Source organism: Zingiber officinale, chromosome 5A, assembly GCF_018446385.1.
Source record: "Zingiber officinale cultivar Zhangliang chromosome 5A, Zo_v1.1, whole genome shotgun sequence".
Classification (NCBI taxonomy): domain Eukaryota; kingdom Viridiplantae; phylum Streptophyta; class Magnoliopsida; order Zingiberales; family Zingiberaceae; genus Zingiber; species Zingiber officinale.
Genome location: NC_055994.1, coordinates 88,817,633 through 88,831,634, shown reverse-complemented (window position 1 = coordinate 88,831,634; position 14,002 = coordinate 88,817,633). Strand labels below are relative to the sequence as shown.

Below are 14,002 nucleotides of genomic sequence, written 5' to 3'. Positions count from 1 at the left end.
GTATTTCATGGCATCATCAAGTTACAACTCCATCGACAATACAAAATTTGAATATGTACCATGCAGGGATTGCGGACAAAGAACAGTGGTTTGTGTTTCTAGATCGAGCAAAAATCCCGGAAGGAGGTATTATCGATGTGGGCAGCATGGCTGGCAAAAGTGGGTGGTAACCGATACTTTTTCTGATGAAGACAACAGTGAAATATGCCGTGGAAGGTTAGGAAAAATAGAGTCAAGGTTAGGTAGTGAACCCATTGCTTCTCGTGAGCATAATCTAAGAAATTCAAATGTACCATCAGTGGTTTGGATATTAGTTATAGTAAATCTGACTCTTTTGGCCGTTTACCTTATTACTTTATTAGTTCGGTCTTGTTAATTAGTGTTAAGTAATGTTGTTATTGTAATATGACAAATTAACTGTTTGTAAGAACCAGTTGACTGATATTTATATGAATAGTTTTGTGTTGTTGTGATTTGCACTGTAATCTTCTGTGGTCGAATGTTGTATCTGTGATTCATCTTGATTTAGTAAACAATGTGTTGTTTCTTCTTAATAGATTTGAAGTTCATTTTTCTGCTTGTTGTACTGTTTTTTTGGTCCTGCGAGATCAGGAAGCTCTAAATCCACATGGGTATTGGATCGGTCTGCAGACCGATCCAGTGATACTGTGGTTATCTGATCGGTCTGGTGACCGATCAGTAACCTAAATCCACATGGGTATTGGATCGGTCTGTAGACCGATCCAGTGATACTGTGGTTATCTGATCGGTTTGGTGATCGATCAGTAACCAAACAGTAGCGTTACGTGGGTTATCTGATCGGTTTGGTGACCGATCAGTAACCAAACAGTAGTTCTCACTGTAAGTTATCTGATCGGTCTGTAGACCGATCAGATGGGATTCAGAGAACAATAGGGGATCGGTCTGTGGACCGATCTCTGATCGATCCACAGACCGATCAGAAGCCTCCAAGACCGATCAGGATATGTCCTGATCGGTCCAGAGGGCTATGGATCGGTCTGACCGATCCACAACATGATCAAAGGTCCTAACATCATTTTGAAGGTCCTAACATCATTGACTTAATTTGAACCAGAGAGAGACTTTAAGGAAGGGAAGATAAGAAAGGTTAAGAAAACTCAATTGACGTCCTCAAAAATACTATTAAAAGAAGACAAATGAATACTCCATTCTTCTCTTCTTCTAAAAAACATGATCAGTAGCTTAACCATGCAAAAAGAAAATTAAGAGAGGAGGAAGTAGCTTTATCTGAAGACAAGACAATAGGGGCAAAAACATGCTGCAAAAACCAGTGAGAATCTCACATGATATGCCTGAAAGCCGAGTTCAACTTCTTCACCAAATCTTTGGCTGTGATGCAGAATTCCTCTTCCATCTGCGGAAAATCCGCAACGAGATTTTTTTGCTATTTGCAGCTAGTCATAAAACCAAATATGAAAGCGAAAGGAACAAGGCTTGGAGCAAGAGGCTGAAGGGATGAAAACTAATCACACAACAACAAAACTCATTCAAAATATCAAGAAGTCCATTAGTTCTGTGATGGTCCAAATTATATAACATAACATAGAATCAATAATGTGCATCTTTAACATCTTTAACATCAGCTGGGTTGAACTTCAGGCCAAGCTAATATAACATCTTTAACATCAGGTAACATTGACCTTGTGTTCAAACAAATAGTAAAAACATCTCCATTGTCAAAAAGAGGACAAATACTAAAAACATTGACCAGAATTTTTCAAGCAAGATGTCTGGAAGACCAGTGAAGATGCTGATAGTTCAAGAGATGTCAACAGACATAAAGTCTAAGAAGAAACCACTCAGTGTTGTTGCTCGATTGATGGGTCTTGATGATGAACTAAAACCTCAGCCATGCCCAGAAGATAGCCAAAATAAGTCCCAATAAGTTGTTCCTTCTCAGTCTCATCAATCTGATCATCAAAAAGAATAAGATGGTGCAAATGAAGTTTGGCAGAAATCAACTCAAAAGAGGGGAAGCTGTGAAGGTAATCAGAACGAGATAAAAATGATACTTGCCTGTCAAGATGCGCTGGATGTTCTCAGTTCAAACAGAGATTTATTTCTAAAATTTCTTAATGAACCAAACTCCCTGTTCACAAAGCAACTAAACAATAGATTAGTTGGAACCTAAAGTATTTGGAACCTATCAAGAAAGGAAATCATATCAATAAATTAACTAGTATTTCAGGTGCACATATAAATAGACATAGGCACATACGAGATCGTTACTGTCTAAGGGAAGGAATCCGCACGAGGTGGTCTAGCAAATTGCACAAATGGGGATTGCACCTATAACAGTAAACAACTGTAAACTATTAGGAAGCCGAAACAATAAAGGAAGCCGAAACAACTGTAAACTGCACACATCAGCAAGAATTACAAGTGATTATGACATAACCAAATCACCGATAAAGGAAGCCGAAACAATTGAATAAATTGCAGGTCCATACAACAGTGCTTATCAATAGAAATGCAGGTACATACAACGTTGAATAAATTGCAGCATTTAACTTTATACAAGGCCAAAGCATCGGCAGCAAAAGTACAATGTAGGTCAAATTTGCTCAGAAAGTTCATACAGATTGAAACAACAAGATTCAGACAGATATTATAAATTTCATTCAGACTTAAAGAAACTTGTGATAACTAAGATGTATATATACCTGAGAAAGTTGTGATGCCAATAATGGTGGAAATTGAGTCTCAGTCATATTGAAACTACCAACAAAGCTACCAATTGTTGGCACAGAATTTATAGGCTAAAATAAAAAAATAAAATACATTCTTAGATAGTTATAACATAAACTATCTTAGATTAACATAAGTAAAACAAATACCGACTTGGTGAATGATCCGGTCACATTGTACGCTGCCCACGGTGGAAATACTTTGATCTACACCCTGTGTTATAAAAAATAGAATGATTTTAGTTACAACAAATAATACCAAATAAACAAAATTTGCGAAGTTAAAGAATAGAAACCATTACAATTGTTGAAGCTTGGTTTGTTTTCCTCGTTGCTTTTCTTTTCCTTGAAAGCTTTTCTAACCCACCTTTCAACCTCTTACCTGACACCGTTTTTTTCTTCATTTTAATCCCTTTTACTCCAGTAGAGTTCCCTTCACCATAATCAAATTCCCTGGATGCTTGGCTCACATTTAATTGTTGGACATTTGATTCATTAACTTGTAATTTATCATCCACTATCTTACACAAGCTCAACATAGCATCTTTAACAAACATGTAGGTGTCATCCCTTTCTGTTGCCTTGGTAACCAATTGAACATTCAACCCACACAACTCTTTGTAACGGATGTTTTGAAGTACTTTTGGATCCAAACTAGCATTGTTGGCCATTGAATCATTTACTCCAAAATATCCAATTTTTGCTTTTCTTGTCCACCTTTTCAATACATAATCACTTGGGATCTTCATGATATTATTCCACGTAAATATTTTCAGAATATGAGAACACAAAATCCCAGCAAATTCAAATTTTCTACAGCTACACTCAATCTTTTCACACTTCTTATCAAGTGTAACTATATGATGGTTTTTCTTTTTGTGAGGAGTAACTTTATATTTTGCAAATGTATCAACATCCTCACAAATTTCAAGATTAGAATCATGAGATAAGCACCACTCCTGTTGAAAATACTTGTATACCTCAGGAGTATAAATTTCACTAGCATGTTTTAAAATCTCAATTGGAAATATTAAATAGGGAACAGTTGTATTTGATTTGAAATCAGATTTTAATTCCTCATATCGACGATCATCAAGAAGCCTTTGGAAGTGACTGAAAAAGTCTAAAAACTTGTGTTTATAAGTGACATATTTTTTCACAATACTATTCTGTTGGACCCCGTGGTAGTTTTGATGTGATCAACCAAGTTAGTTAGGCCCTGCTGTATTTGATCCCTGTGTCTGAGTGTGCAGGAGCTTAGGAACACAGGAAGTCGAGCGGAAGACGCAGCTAGCGAGAAGGACGGCACGGGAAGGGAGCCGACGGGCTCGGTGCGTCCGAAGGACGAGAAAGCTGCGGAAGAGTACTCCGGTGGGCGTGAAGAGCGTGCGCGACGTTCGAGGGACGTTAAGCCGGGACGGAAGGCTGCTCGAGGAAGGCCGGAAACTGGGTTCGGGTGAGCCCTATTTCGGTTGGCCACAATCACCCAAAAGATCGGAGCATCGGAAGTCGCAACAAGCTGGAAACGAACTCAAAGGAGCTGAGCTGCCAGCTTGGAGGCGCCTCCAACTGACTGGAGGCGCCTCCAGCTTGAAGGCGCCTTCAACCAGGTTGAAGGCGCCTTCAGCCAGGCTGGAGGTGCCTTCAACAGGTCAAAATGACCGTTTACGTTCGGATAGAGTTCTATCCGCTGACCGAGCTGTGGAGGCGCCTTGAACCTTGTTGGAGGCGCCTTGGACCCTCGGGATAGAATTTCCAGAGGCTATTTAAAGGCCCCTGGAGCTAGGAATTACAAAACAACTCAAGCAATCAATCTGTTAGCAATTCCTAAGCAACTAGTGAGCTTCAAAAGTGTAAAAGGCTTCTCCGCCTTCAGAGAAGGAGATGTTTCTTACTACGCTTTTCTACTGTCCTGGATTAACAACCTCCTTGGTTGTAACCAGGTTAAATCTCTGGTTCTTTTCCATTCGTGTTTCTTTTTCTGTTTCATTAATTTAGTTGCTGATTTAAATTCTGAGTTGAAATCCGAGGAGGGTATAATTTGTTTTTTTTTAGCAATTCATCCCCCTCTTGCCGGTCTCCGCTGCACCAACAAGTGGTATCAGAGCCTGATCGCCTCAGAAGGACTAACCGCCAACTGAAGCACTACGATCAAGACGATGGCCGGAGCAAACATCCATCCTCCGAAGTTTGACGGAGACTTCGCCACCTGGAAGCGTAAAATGGAGGTATTTTTCAAAATGGATTTTGATATTCTTATTACAATGAAATATGATTTTGCAGCGCCGAAAGACAAAGAAGAAAACACATGGAGCAAGAAGGAGCAAGCCGATTTCGTCGCCAACGGAAAGGCGGAGTTCCACCTGCTTAGCGTGCTGCCACCACAAGAAGTAAATCGGATCGGAAGCTACGTCTCAGCGAAAGATCTCTGGGAAAAATTCCTGGAACTACACGAAGGTACTTCCGAAGCAAAGCTAGCGAAGCGCGACATCCTCCGGAACCAGTTAACGAACCTCCGGATGAACCAAGGCGAGAAGGTAGCGCAACTCCAAGCGAGAATCAAGGAGCTAATAATGCAACTAACGAACCTTGGAGAAGAGGTAACCAACCGGGACTCCATCCGGTACGCGCTCAACGCCTTCCCTAGAACTCCAGAGTGGGCTTCCTTAGTAGATGCGTATTACATCTCTAAGGATCTCGAGGTAAGTACTTTAGAACAATTATTTTCTACTTTTGAACTTCACGAATCTCGAGTTTCAGAACCCAACGAAGCAAAGAAGACAAGTCAGAACATTGCCCTAAAGGCAAAAATAAACAGTTCTGACTCTGAAGCCTCAGTCGACGAATCAGAAGCGGCACTACTGGTAAAACGCTTCAATAAATTTTTTAGTACTAATAAATTTAAATCGCAGAGGCATGATCGAAAGAAGAGGACGGTTCGCTGCTACAACTGCAACGAAGAGGGACACATCAAAGATGACTGTCCAAAGCTAAAGAGAAAGGAGAAAGAAAAGGCAAAGCCAAAATACAAGAAACCAGAACCCTCCAAGCACAAGAATCTGAAGGCCACTTGGTCAGATTCGTCATCCTCCGAATCGGAAGTCGAAGAATTCTCGGGACTAGCACTGATGGCCAACCATCAGAAAGAAGAAACGTCCAGCTCAGAGATGAGCATCGATGAAGGGGGAGGAACATCAGAAGAAGAAAGCAGCAGTGAAGGGGGAGCGTCACCAGACCAGGTAAGTAAGGTACGCAATCTAACCACAACTCAATCTTTCAAATTTATCAAGTCTCTTTCTAAAGAGTTAGAGCAATTAGAAAAAGAGAATGCTGAACTAAAATTGAACTTAGCAAGAGCATGCCCGTTAGAAATGTATGATCATCTAAAATCAGAAAATGAAAATTTAAAATTAGAAATTGAAAAATGATGCACACTTAAAGAAATTTCCAAAGTAAAAAATTAGGACTTATGGTAAATTAAATTGGTATATAAGGAAACATCAAGGTCAACTTAGAAAAATACCAAGAAACTATGTACCCCTTAGATTTTTGAATAATCCTGTAGGAAGGAACCTCTATTGGGTTCCAAAATCTGTGCTTAATTAATTTTTCAAAAATTAAAAGCTTATAGTGAGAGAATTAAACATTGAAATTCTTTATGGAAGTTTTGTCTAAGGAAGTGGTTGTTGCTCCAATAACCAAGAAGGTCTAGTGCCTCGCCACGACCTGGAAGCTAAAATATTGGAAGAAAATGTTTAATTAACGTTTTTGAAAAAGCATTAAACTAGAATCAAATAATGCTTTAAAAGTTTTTAAATCTTTTTAAAATTCTAGAATGTCAGATTGTGAAAATTAAAAAAAAAAAATTTATTGACTTGAAATTTTTATTGACTTAGAAATTTTTTTCTGGAAATTCAAAAATTTGACTTAAATTTTTTTTTGTAGAAAAATTCAATTTGACTGAGAAATTTTTTTTTCCCTAGAAAATTTTTTCCAGAAAATTCAAAAATTTAACTTAGAAGATTATTTTTTTTAAAAAATAACTTAGAATTTAACTAAATTCTATGCATTTCACTTAACTTATTTGTTTCATATTTTCTTAACCCCATTTTTGCTGTGATCAAAGGGGGAGAGAAAAGTACAAGTTTAGGGGGAGTTAGAAAAAAATTTAACATTTCTGTTATTATTTTTATAAAAAGTGTTGCAATTTTACGCAAAAATTATGCATAACTTGTTAGTTTAGTAATTTTTCTTTAAAATTACTTTTTATGTCTAGTTTAACCCTAACTTGAACTTGGGTTGATGCACATCAAAAAGGGGGAGATTGTTGGACCCCGTGGTAGTTTTGATGTGATCAACCAAGTTAGTTAGGTCCTGCTGTGTTTGATCCCTGTGTCTGAGTGTGCAGGAGCTTAGGAACACAGGAAGTCGAGCGGAAGACGCAGCTAGCGAGAAGGACGGCACGGGAAGGGAGCCGACGGGCTCGGTGCGTCCGAAGGACGAGAAAGCTGCGGAAGAGTACTCCGGTGGGCGTGAAGAGCGTGCGCGACGTTCGAGGGACGTTAAGCCGGGACGGAAGGCTGCTCGAGGAAGGCCGGAAACTGGGTTCGGGTGAGCCCTATTTCGGTTAGCCACAATCACCCAAAAGATCGGAGCATCGGAAGTCGCAACAAGCTGGAAACGAACTCAAAGGAGCTGAGCTGCCAGCTTGGAGGCGCCTCCAACCCTTCAGCCAGGCTGGAGGCGCCTTCAGCCTGGTTGGAGGCGCCTTCAACAGGTCAAAATGACCGTTTACGTTCGGATAGAGTTCTATCCGCTGACCGAGCTGTGGAGGCGCCTTGAACCTTGTTGGAGGCGCCTTGGACCCTCGGGATAGAATTTCCAGAGGCTATTTAAAGGCCCCTGGAGCTAGGAATTACAAAACAACTCAAGCAATCAATCTGTTAGCAATTCCTAAGCAACTAGTGAGCTTCAAAAGTGTAAAAGGCTTCTCCGCCTTCAGAGAAGGAGATTTTTCTTACTACGCTTTTCTATTGTCCTGGATTAACAACCTCCTTGGTTGTAACCAGGTTAAATCTCTGGTTCTTTTCCATTCGTGTTTCTTTTTCTGTTTCATTAATTTAGTTGCTGATTTAAATTCTGAGTTGAAATCCGAGGAGGGTATAGTTTGTTTTTTTTTAGCAATTCATCCCCCTCTTGCCAGTCTCCGCTGCACCAACATATTCATGCTTTCACTTCTTTGGGTTGTAGTCATATCTGCACAAAACATTTTTCGTCCATATACTAAAGCCCATTTTTCCTTGATGTTGTACATGCGCCTCAACCAATCATTGTCTTCAAGTGCATACTTGGCTAACATCATGTTCCATGCTGAAATAAAATCTTCCTCTTCATCAAAATCATATATACATGAGGCAAAATCTTTAGCAAAATCTCTAAACATAGAAAAAACTCCATTCAAATGTATGGCAGCATTTTGATAAATATGCCAAATGCACAAACGATGATGTGTTTCAGGCCATCTGGAAGCTAACGCCTTTGCCATTGCTGCATCTTGATCTGTAAGAATAGTAGTTGGCTTTTTCTCACCCATAGCTCTAGTTAATGTATCAAATAACCGCTCAAAAGTCAAACTGGTTTCATCATATAATAAAGCGGCACCAAATAGTATGGATTGTTTATGATGATTAACACCTACAAACAATGCAATTGGTCGACCTTCATTGTTCTTTCTATAGGTTGTGTCAAAGCAAACAACATCTCCAAAATTTGCATAATCAGCTCTCATCTTAACATCATACCAAAAAATATTAGTAATCAAATCATCTTCATCAACTTGGATAGCATAAAAAAAATTAGGATCCTCGAATTACATTTTCTGCAGATATTCCAATGCACCCCCTGTATCCCCAACTCTCATATTTATTGTTCTTTTGGATCGCAAGTAGTTTTTATAATCTTGAGGAATAAATCCTAAATTCTCCCTCCCACCTACTTGCCTCACCATAAGATAATGAGATGATTTTGGGGGGATTCCCACATCACTTGCCATCTCAATCTGTATCGCTGTAGAAGAAGATATATTCCTATGACTTCTGTAGAGGTGCGTTTTGTTTGGACTTGAGAGATAATGATTATGCTCTTTAACAAACTGTACCACAGTAAACTTGCTTTTTTTCCGATTACAAATCTTCATTTTAGCCTCACAACCAAACCTTGTTTCATCACGACTTGCTTTGACATAAAGATCTCGTTTGTCTTTTCCTCTTTACCTTGGGCACAACAATAAAAGACCCTATCAAGTAATTTACCCGATTCATCCTTGTGGATTCTACCTCTCCTTACACCAAATCCAACCTTTTTAGCATATGCCAAATAAAATTGATATGCATCTTCTTCTGTCTCAAATTCCAATCCTAGTTGTGGTATATCCAAATCGGTTTCAATGTTCAAGCCTATACAAGCAAACAAATAAAGCAAGATGGGTAAAAAGGAAAATTTGATATACTAAAGCTCAATACATTCCCAATATGATTTCTATTACCTTCATCAATATCATCAAAGTCAACTTCCCACATATCCTCATTTCCTTCAAAATTCAAACGACGACAACTTGTAGATTCACCCTCCATGATAATTTCTTTGATCCTATTAATAAATTCCAATCCTTAATTTGCTACTGATCGTTCACATAACCAAGATCAGAATTTCAAATCTGTTCTTATAACTTCAACATGAACATTAAAGAAATAAGCTTGTTTATAACTTCAAAGTTCCAACAAAATTTAACGGTTTCTATTCCATTACTTTTGCAAAACAAGGGATTGGTCAAGGCTAATTATAAGAATTGGTGATACTGCTAATTTACTTGCACGCCATTTATCATTCCTGAATTTGAAAAAGGAGATGAAACTACTTGTTACTGTGACCTTGCAGCAACCAAAGTACAAAACTGATAGAGACAAAAACAGAAGAGCATCAAACGAATGGAACTAAGCTCAAGATTACATGGAAAGGTGAAGATAATAGAGAGTATAAGTAAATCAGAAACAAAACATTCAAACGAATGTTACATAAGAACTAACCTCAAGATTACATGGAAAGGTGAAGATAATAATAGAAGAGCATCAATTTTCTGTAACATAAGATGGCATTGAAGGTCTTACATTTGATTGGAACTAATTCCAATGAATCCTATGAACCAATAGACTAGTTGGTCTCTTTAAAGTCAACTTTCAGAGACCAGAATTACTCACGTTTGTTGGAGGCCGAACTTGTTCACACCAGCAAATGGGAAATCAGCCCTAATGGTGGAAGAGCTTGGGCCGTCGCCGGTCGCGGGCAGGGCTGTGCCTCAGAGGAGTTAGGGAACTGTGTCATCGCCGCCGGAGGATCCCAGTTGGTTTCTGCGTGAGTCGCGGAACCAAAAGACCGTCGGGGACGCTGTCACTTCGTCGCCGACGCTGGAGGTGGGCGTTGGGGAGGGGCCAGGGTCTGGGTTCCCTGGTCGCCGGCGGAGCGCGGAGGTGGAAGAATCGCGAGAGGTTAGGGCTGCAAGCAAATGGGTGCGTTTCTGCGCGAGTGTTTCTACTGCCAATGCTTGCGTTTCGCGTGAGTTGAGTTTCGGGCGTGCACGTGCCTTGCGCGTGATACACGTTTTATATGGGTTTTGTGGTCCAGGGGTGGTCCAGGGTTCCCTGGTCCAGAGGATCCGAACTGGCCTAAGAAAGGAGTATGTTAAACCAAAAAGAAGCAAATTTGCTATGGGCTTTTCCTTGGTGTTTTTTTTTCCCATCACGATACTACTTCATTTTGGACCGTTGGATGCGTTGACGCATAACAAAGCGGCCGCGTGGAATGCACGGCGATGCGGTAACCGCCTTCGTCGAAACCGAGAATCCCGTTTTGAATTACGCTCTCATCCTGGCCGTCCGATCCGTCGACGTTCCGCCTTGCCGTCCAAGTAAGAATAAAGAAAGAAATATTTAGAGCTCTGGAAATTAAAGCGAGTCGCAGATCGAAATCACGCGAACGCGAAGCGGCGGCCGTCGCCATCTTCGGAGATCGGTCTTTGCCTTTCGAGGGTTCGAATTCGCTTCCGAGGATCCAAGACTGCCTCCTTGATCTCCCTTTAGAAAGTTTTACTCGATTTTCAATCTTGCTGGTTCGTTGTCCTGTTTGAACCTCGTCGTTCTGCTTGGATCTGCCCCCAAAATGGGCGGATTTTTCTATACATTTGTTTTCCACAAATTTCTGCTTTTTCCTTTATGTTTATGTTAGAATTGCTGCTATTAATATTCCTATTCTGTTTATATTGAGTTTTCCACGATCTGTTTCTTATTTTTAATTTATTGGTTAGGAAATGTCGGAGACCAGGAAACGAGCTCTTCTTCTGACGGATAATGTCTTCATCCCTGTCAACGTAGTGCTCGATTCTGTAAGTGATTCGAGTCTTGGGTTGGGTTGGGTTGCTCGAGACGACGTGCTCGTCATAACCCTAGCGGCCTCGTTGGGTAAGTTGTTATTTCTTTCGTTCTTTCTTTTTTGGGATTGACTGCTTTCCTTGCGGCAATGCAATTGTCCAATTCTTGTTATATCATCACTTTTATGTGCTTTTTTCTTCATCACTTTACCTGTTCTATCTCGTTCTAAATTTAGACAGCATGATTCTAAGTGATCTTGTAACGGCGTGCAATGATAATTAATTATGATCAATGATTGGTTGCAGGAGGAAAGTTACCCATGGAGTCTGGTTCGCTTGATTTGGTTGTGTCAGTCTCTGAGTCACCTGAACTTGTTGATGAAAAATGGGTCGAGGAGATCTCTAGAGTGCTCAAACCTGGTGGAGCTGTTTTAGTACAGGCTTTTTATGATCAGAGTGAATATAAGGTAAGAATTCATAGATGATGGGATATGGTGCATCTTTTGTATCTTAGAAAGCTAGAGTGGATGTTTATGTTGTTGCTTCTGTTGCAGCAAACCTCCACAATTGAACGAAAGCTGTTGATGGAAGGATTTTTAGAAGTACAAGCTTTGGAAGTAAAATCTTTTCTACCCAATGAACAGCTTCAATCATTTAGTGTAAGTTCAAATTTTCAACTCAACTTATACCCTGAGGCATCTTTCTTTTCTGTGTTAGGATCCATGTATTGGCAAGAACAGAGTAACATAATTGTAACCTCACTAATCATTTAATGACAACAAATTGCAATTAGATACGTATTATTCTTACTGAGAGATATATATTCCTGAAACAGCCATTTTAAGAACTGCCGAAGGTTTTCATTTATGGAGGCCTAACACTATACTTGATTAGTCTGTCAAAGCATAGCTTGAGTATGTCTTACCTAGCATATTCATATTATTGAGTCACTTAAGTCTTTGCAACCTGTCATGACCTTCGTGAGCTTAAGGATTGTAATTTGTCAATGGATTCATCATTCATGTTTTGTAGTTATCAATGGATAAGCAGCATAACTTACATTAATCTGATGTTGGATATAGTTTTATATTTAACTTGACTGCTTAAAATTAATAATTGTACATATTGGTTGTATTGGCCAGTACTTGCACCAGTTCAGATTCATTGCATGCCATAGGATAGGAGAGAGAGCAGTGTTGTGCAGTTACTGCTGTTACTCGCTTGGTTCATATATGTGTCACTATTTAGACCTTGCTTAGTGGTTGTAATGTCAATATGCTCTGGTATTTAATTCTTATCTACCTGGTACAACTAATCCACCCTTGCATACTGGTTGTGTTGGTCATAATATGAAAAAAAAATGAACATATCGAAGTGACTGAAAATTGTTTTATTTATTTTTTTGGTAGATAATTGTTGATTTCAAAGGCTTATATATGCTCACTTTTGTCTTCATTGTTATTAACAAATTGATGCACATGCAGATCAAGATAAAATGGAATCTTGAGTTGTGGCACTTGTATTTGAGTTTGAGTTTCATCATTTATTGTTGATTGGATACTTGCCACTCACTGTTGTCTTTTTTTTTGTTGTTGACAATTTGATGCAGATCAAGGGAAAAAAGGCATCTTGGTCAGTGGGATCATCATTCTCCCTAAAGAAAACAGTTCCAAAAATTCAAATTGATGATGACTCAGATCTAATTGATGAGGATAATCTTTTATCGGAGGAGGACTTGAAGAAACCACAGTTGGCTCAAGGTTAGCTATTTGTCTATAATACTTGCTGTCTTTATTTTACTCTAGGGTTGCCAAAAATTGGCTTATGATTGATTTCCCAATGCAGTTGGAGATTGTGAAGTTGGGAAGACAAGGAAAGCCTGCAAGAGCTGCACTTGTGGTCGGGCAGAGGAAGAAGCAAAAGTGCTGAAGCTGGGTCTGACCGCTGACCAGATAAATAATCCTCAATCAGCATGTGGCAATGTAAACATTTGTTCACATTCTCGTAACTTGTTTGAAGCCCCTCAAAATTTCCCACTTTTCCTTTTGATAACCTTTTGCAATTGCGCAGTGTGGTCTTGGTGATGCATTTCGCTGTGGCACATGTCCGTACAAAGGCCTTCCTCCTTTCAAACTTGGTGAAAAGGTGAAGTTTGGAGCTTTCTGGTTTTACTTGGGTTCAAATTTGACATCCCTCTCCGAAATCTGAACTCATGCTCATTGCTCTGTGTTATTTCAGGTATCTCTATCAACAAATTTCCTAGCTGCTGATTTTTGATCCGTGAGAAGCATGATCTATTGTTTGTAGTCTCCGGTGAAGACCATAGACAAGTTTGCTTTCAGATCTCTGAAACTAGGCATTTTGAAATGATTCTGTTGAACAGTCGCGGTTGCATGCAAATTGGATGGTTTTTGTGTGTCATGAAATATATACAAAAAAGAAGAAAAAAAGGAGTCTTGATCGTGTATGTGTTGTTTGCATGAAATAGTTTTGGTGAAACAAGCATAGTGTGAACTTTGTCATGCAACTTACAATGTCTTTCAAGTGGCATTTCTACGATAGCTGCAAGTTAAACCGTTTCTGGTTATATTGTCTGCACTTGCCCTGTTAATATTGCATGCGGTATGTTGTGATTTGTTCAAACAATTGATTTCTCCGTTGTGTAAAAAAGATGGTACAAGAGAAAAGTGAAATATCTATTGAGAAAATAAATCTCAGCTTGTTTGTTTGCCATACCGTTGGCTCCTAACTCTTTGCGCTCAACAAGACGATGAACATACAGGCCTTCAATGCAGTAGTACAACCTAAATCAAACGCACGCTACTCTTAATATTCAGTACTAAACACGACT

At 39.4% G+C, this 14,002-nt stretch overlaps 1 protein-coding gene across 1 annotated transcript; it reads left to right on the top strand.

Annotated features, from left to right (window-relative positions):
* Positions 1-10,715: 10,715 nt before the first annotated feature.
* Positions 10,716-13,730, top strand: LOC121980902 (anamorsin homolog). The gene is made up of 8 exons (XM_042533174.1): positions 10,716-10,893; positions 11,089-11,242; positions 11,458-11,618; positions 11,706-11,810; positions 12,761-12,911; positions 12,997-13,133; positions 13,222-13,296; positions 13,390-13,730. The coding sequence occupies exons 2-8, from the start codon at positions 11,092-11,094 to the stop codon at positions 13,426-13,428; spliced, it is 819 nt and encodes a 272-aa protein (XP_042389108.1). The 5' UTR covers positions 10,716-10,893; positions 11,089-11,091; the 3' UTR covers positions 13,429-13,730.
* Positions 13,731-14,002: the final 272 nt, after the last annotated feature.

Coding starts and splice junctions, on each gene's coding strand:
- LOC121980902 (XM_042533174.1), top strand. CDS start 11,092: ATGTCGGAGACCAGGAAACGAGCTCTTCTTCTGACGGATAATGTCTTC. Junction 11,243..11,457: donor AACCCTAGCGGCCTCGTTGG/GTAAGTTGTTAT, acceptor GATTGGTTGCAG/GAGGAAAGTTACCCATGGAG. Junction 11,619..11,705: donor ATGATCAGAGTGAATATAAG/GTAAGAATTCAT, acceptor CTTCTGTTGCAG/CAAACCTCCACAATTGAACG.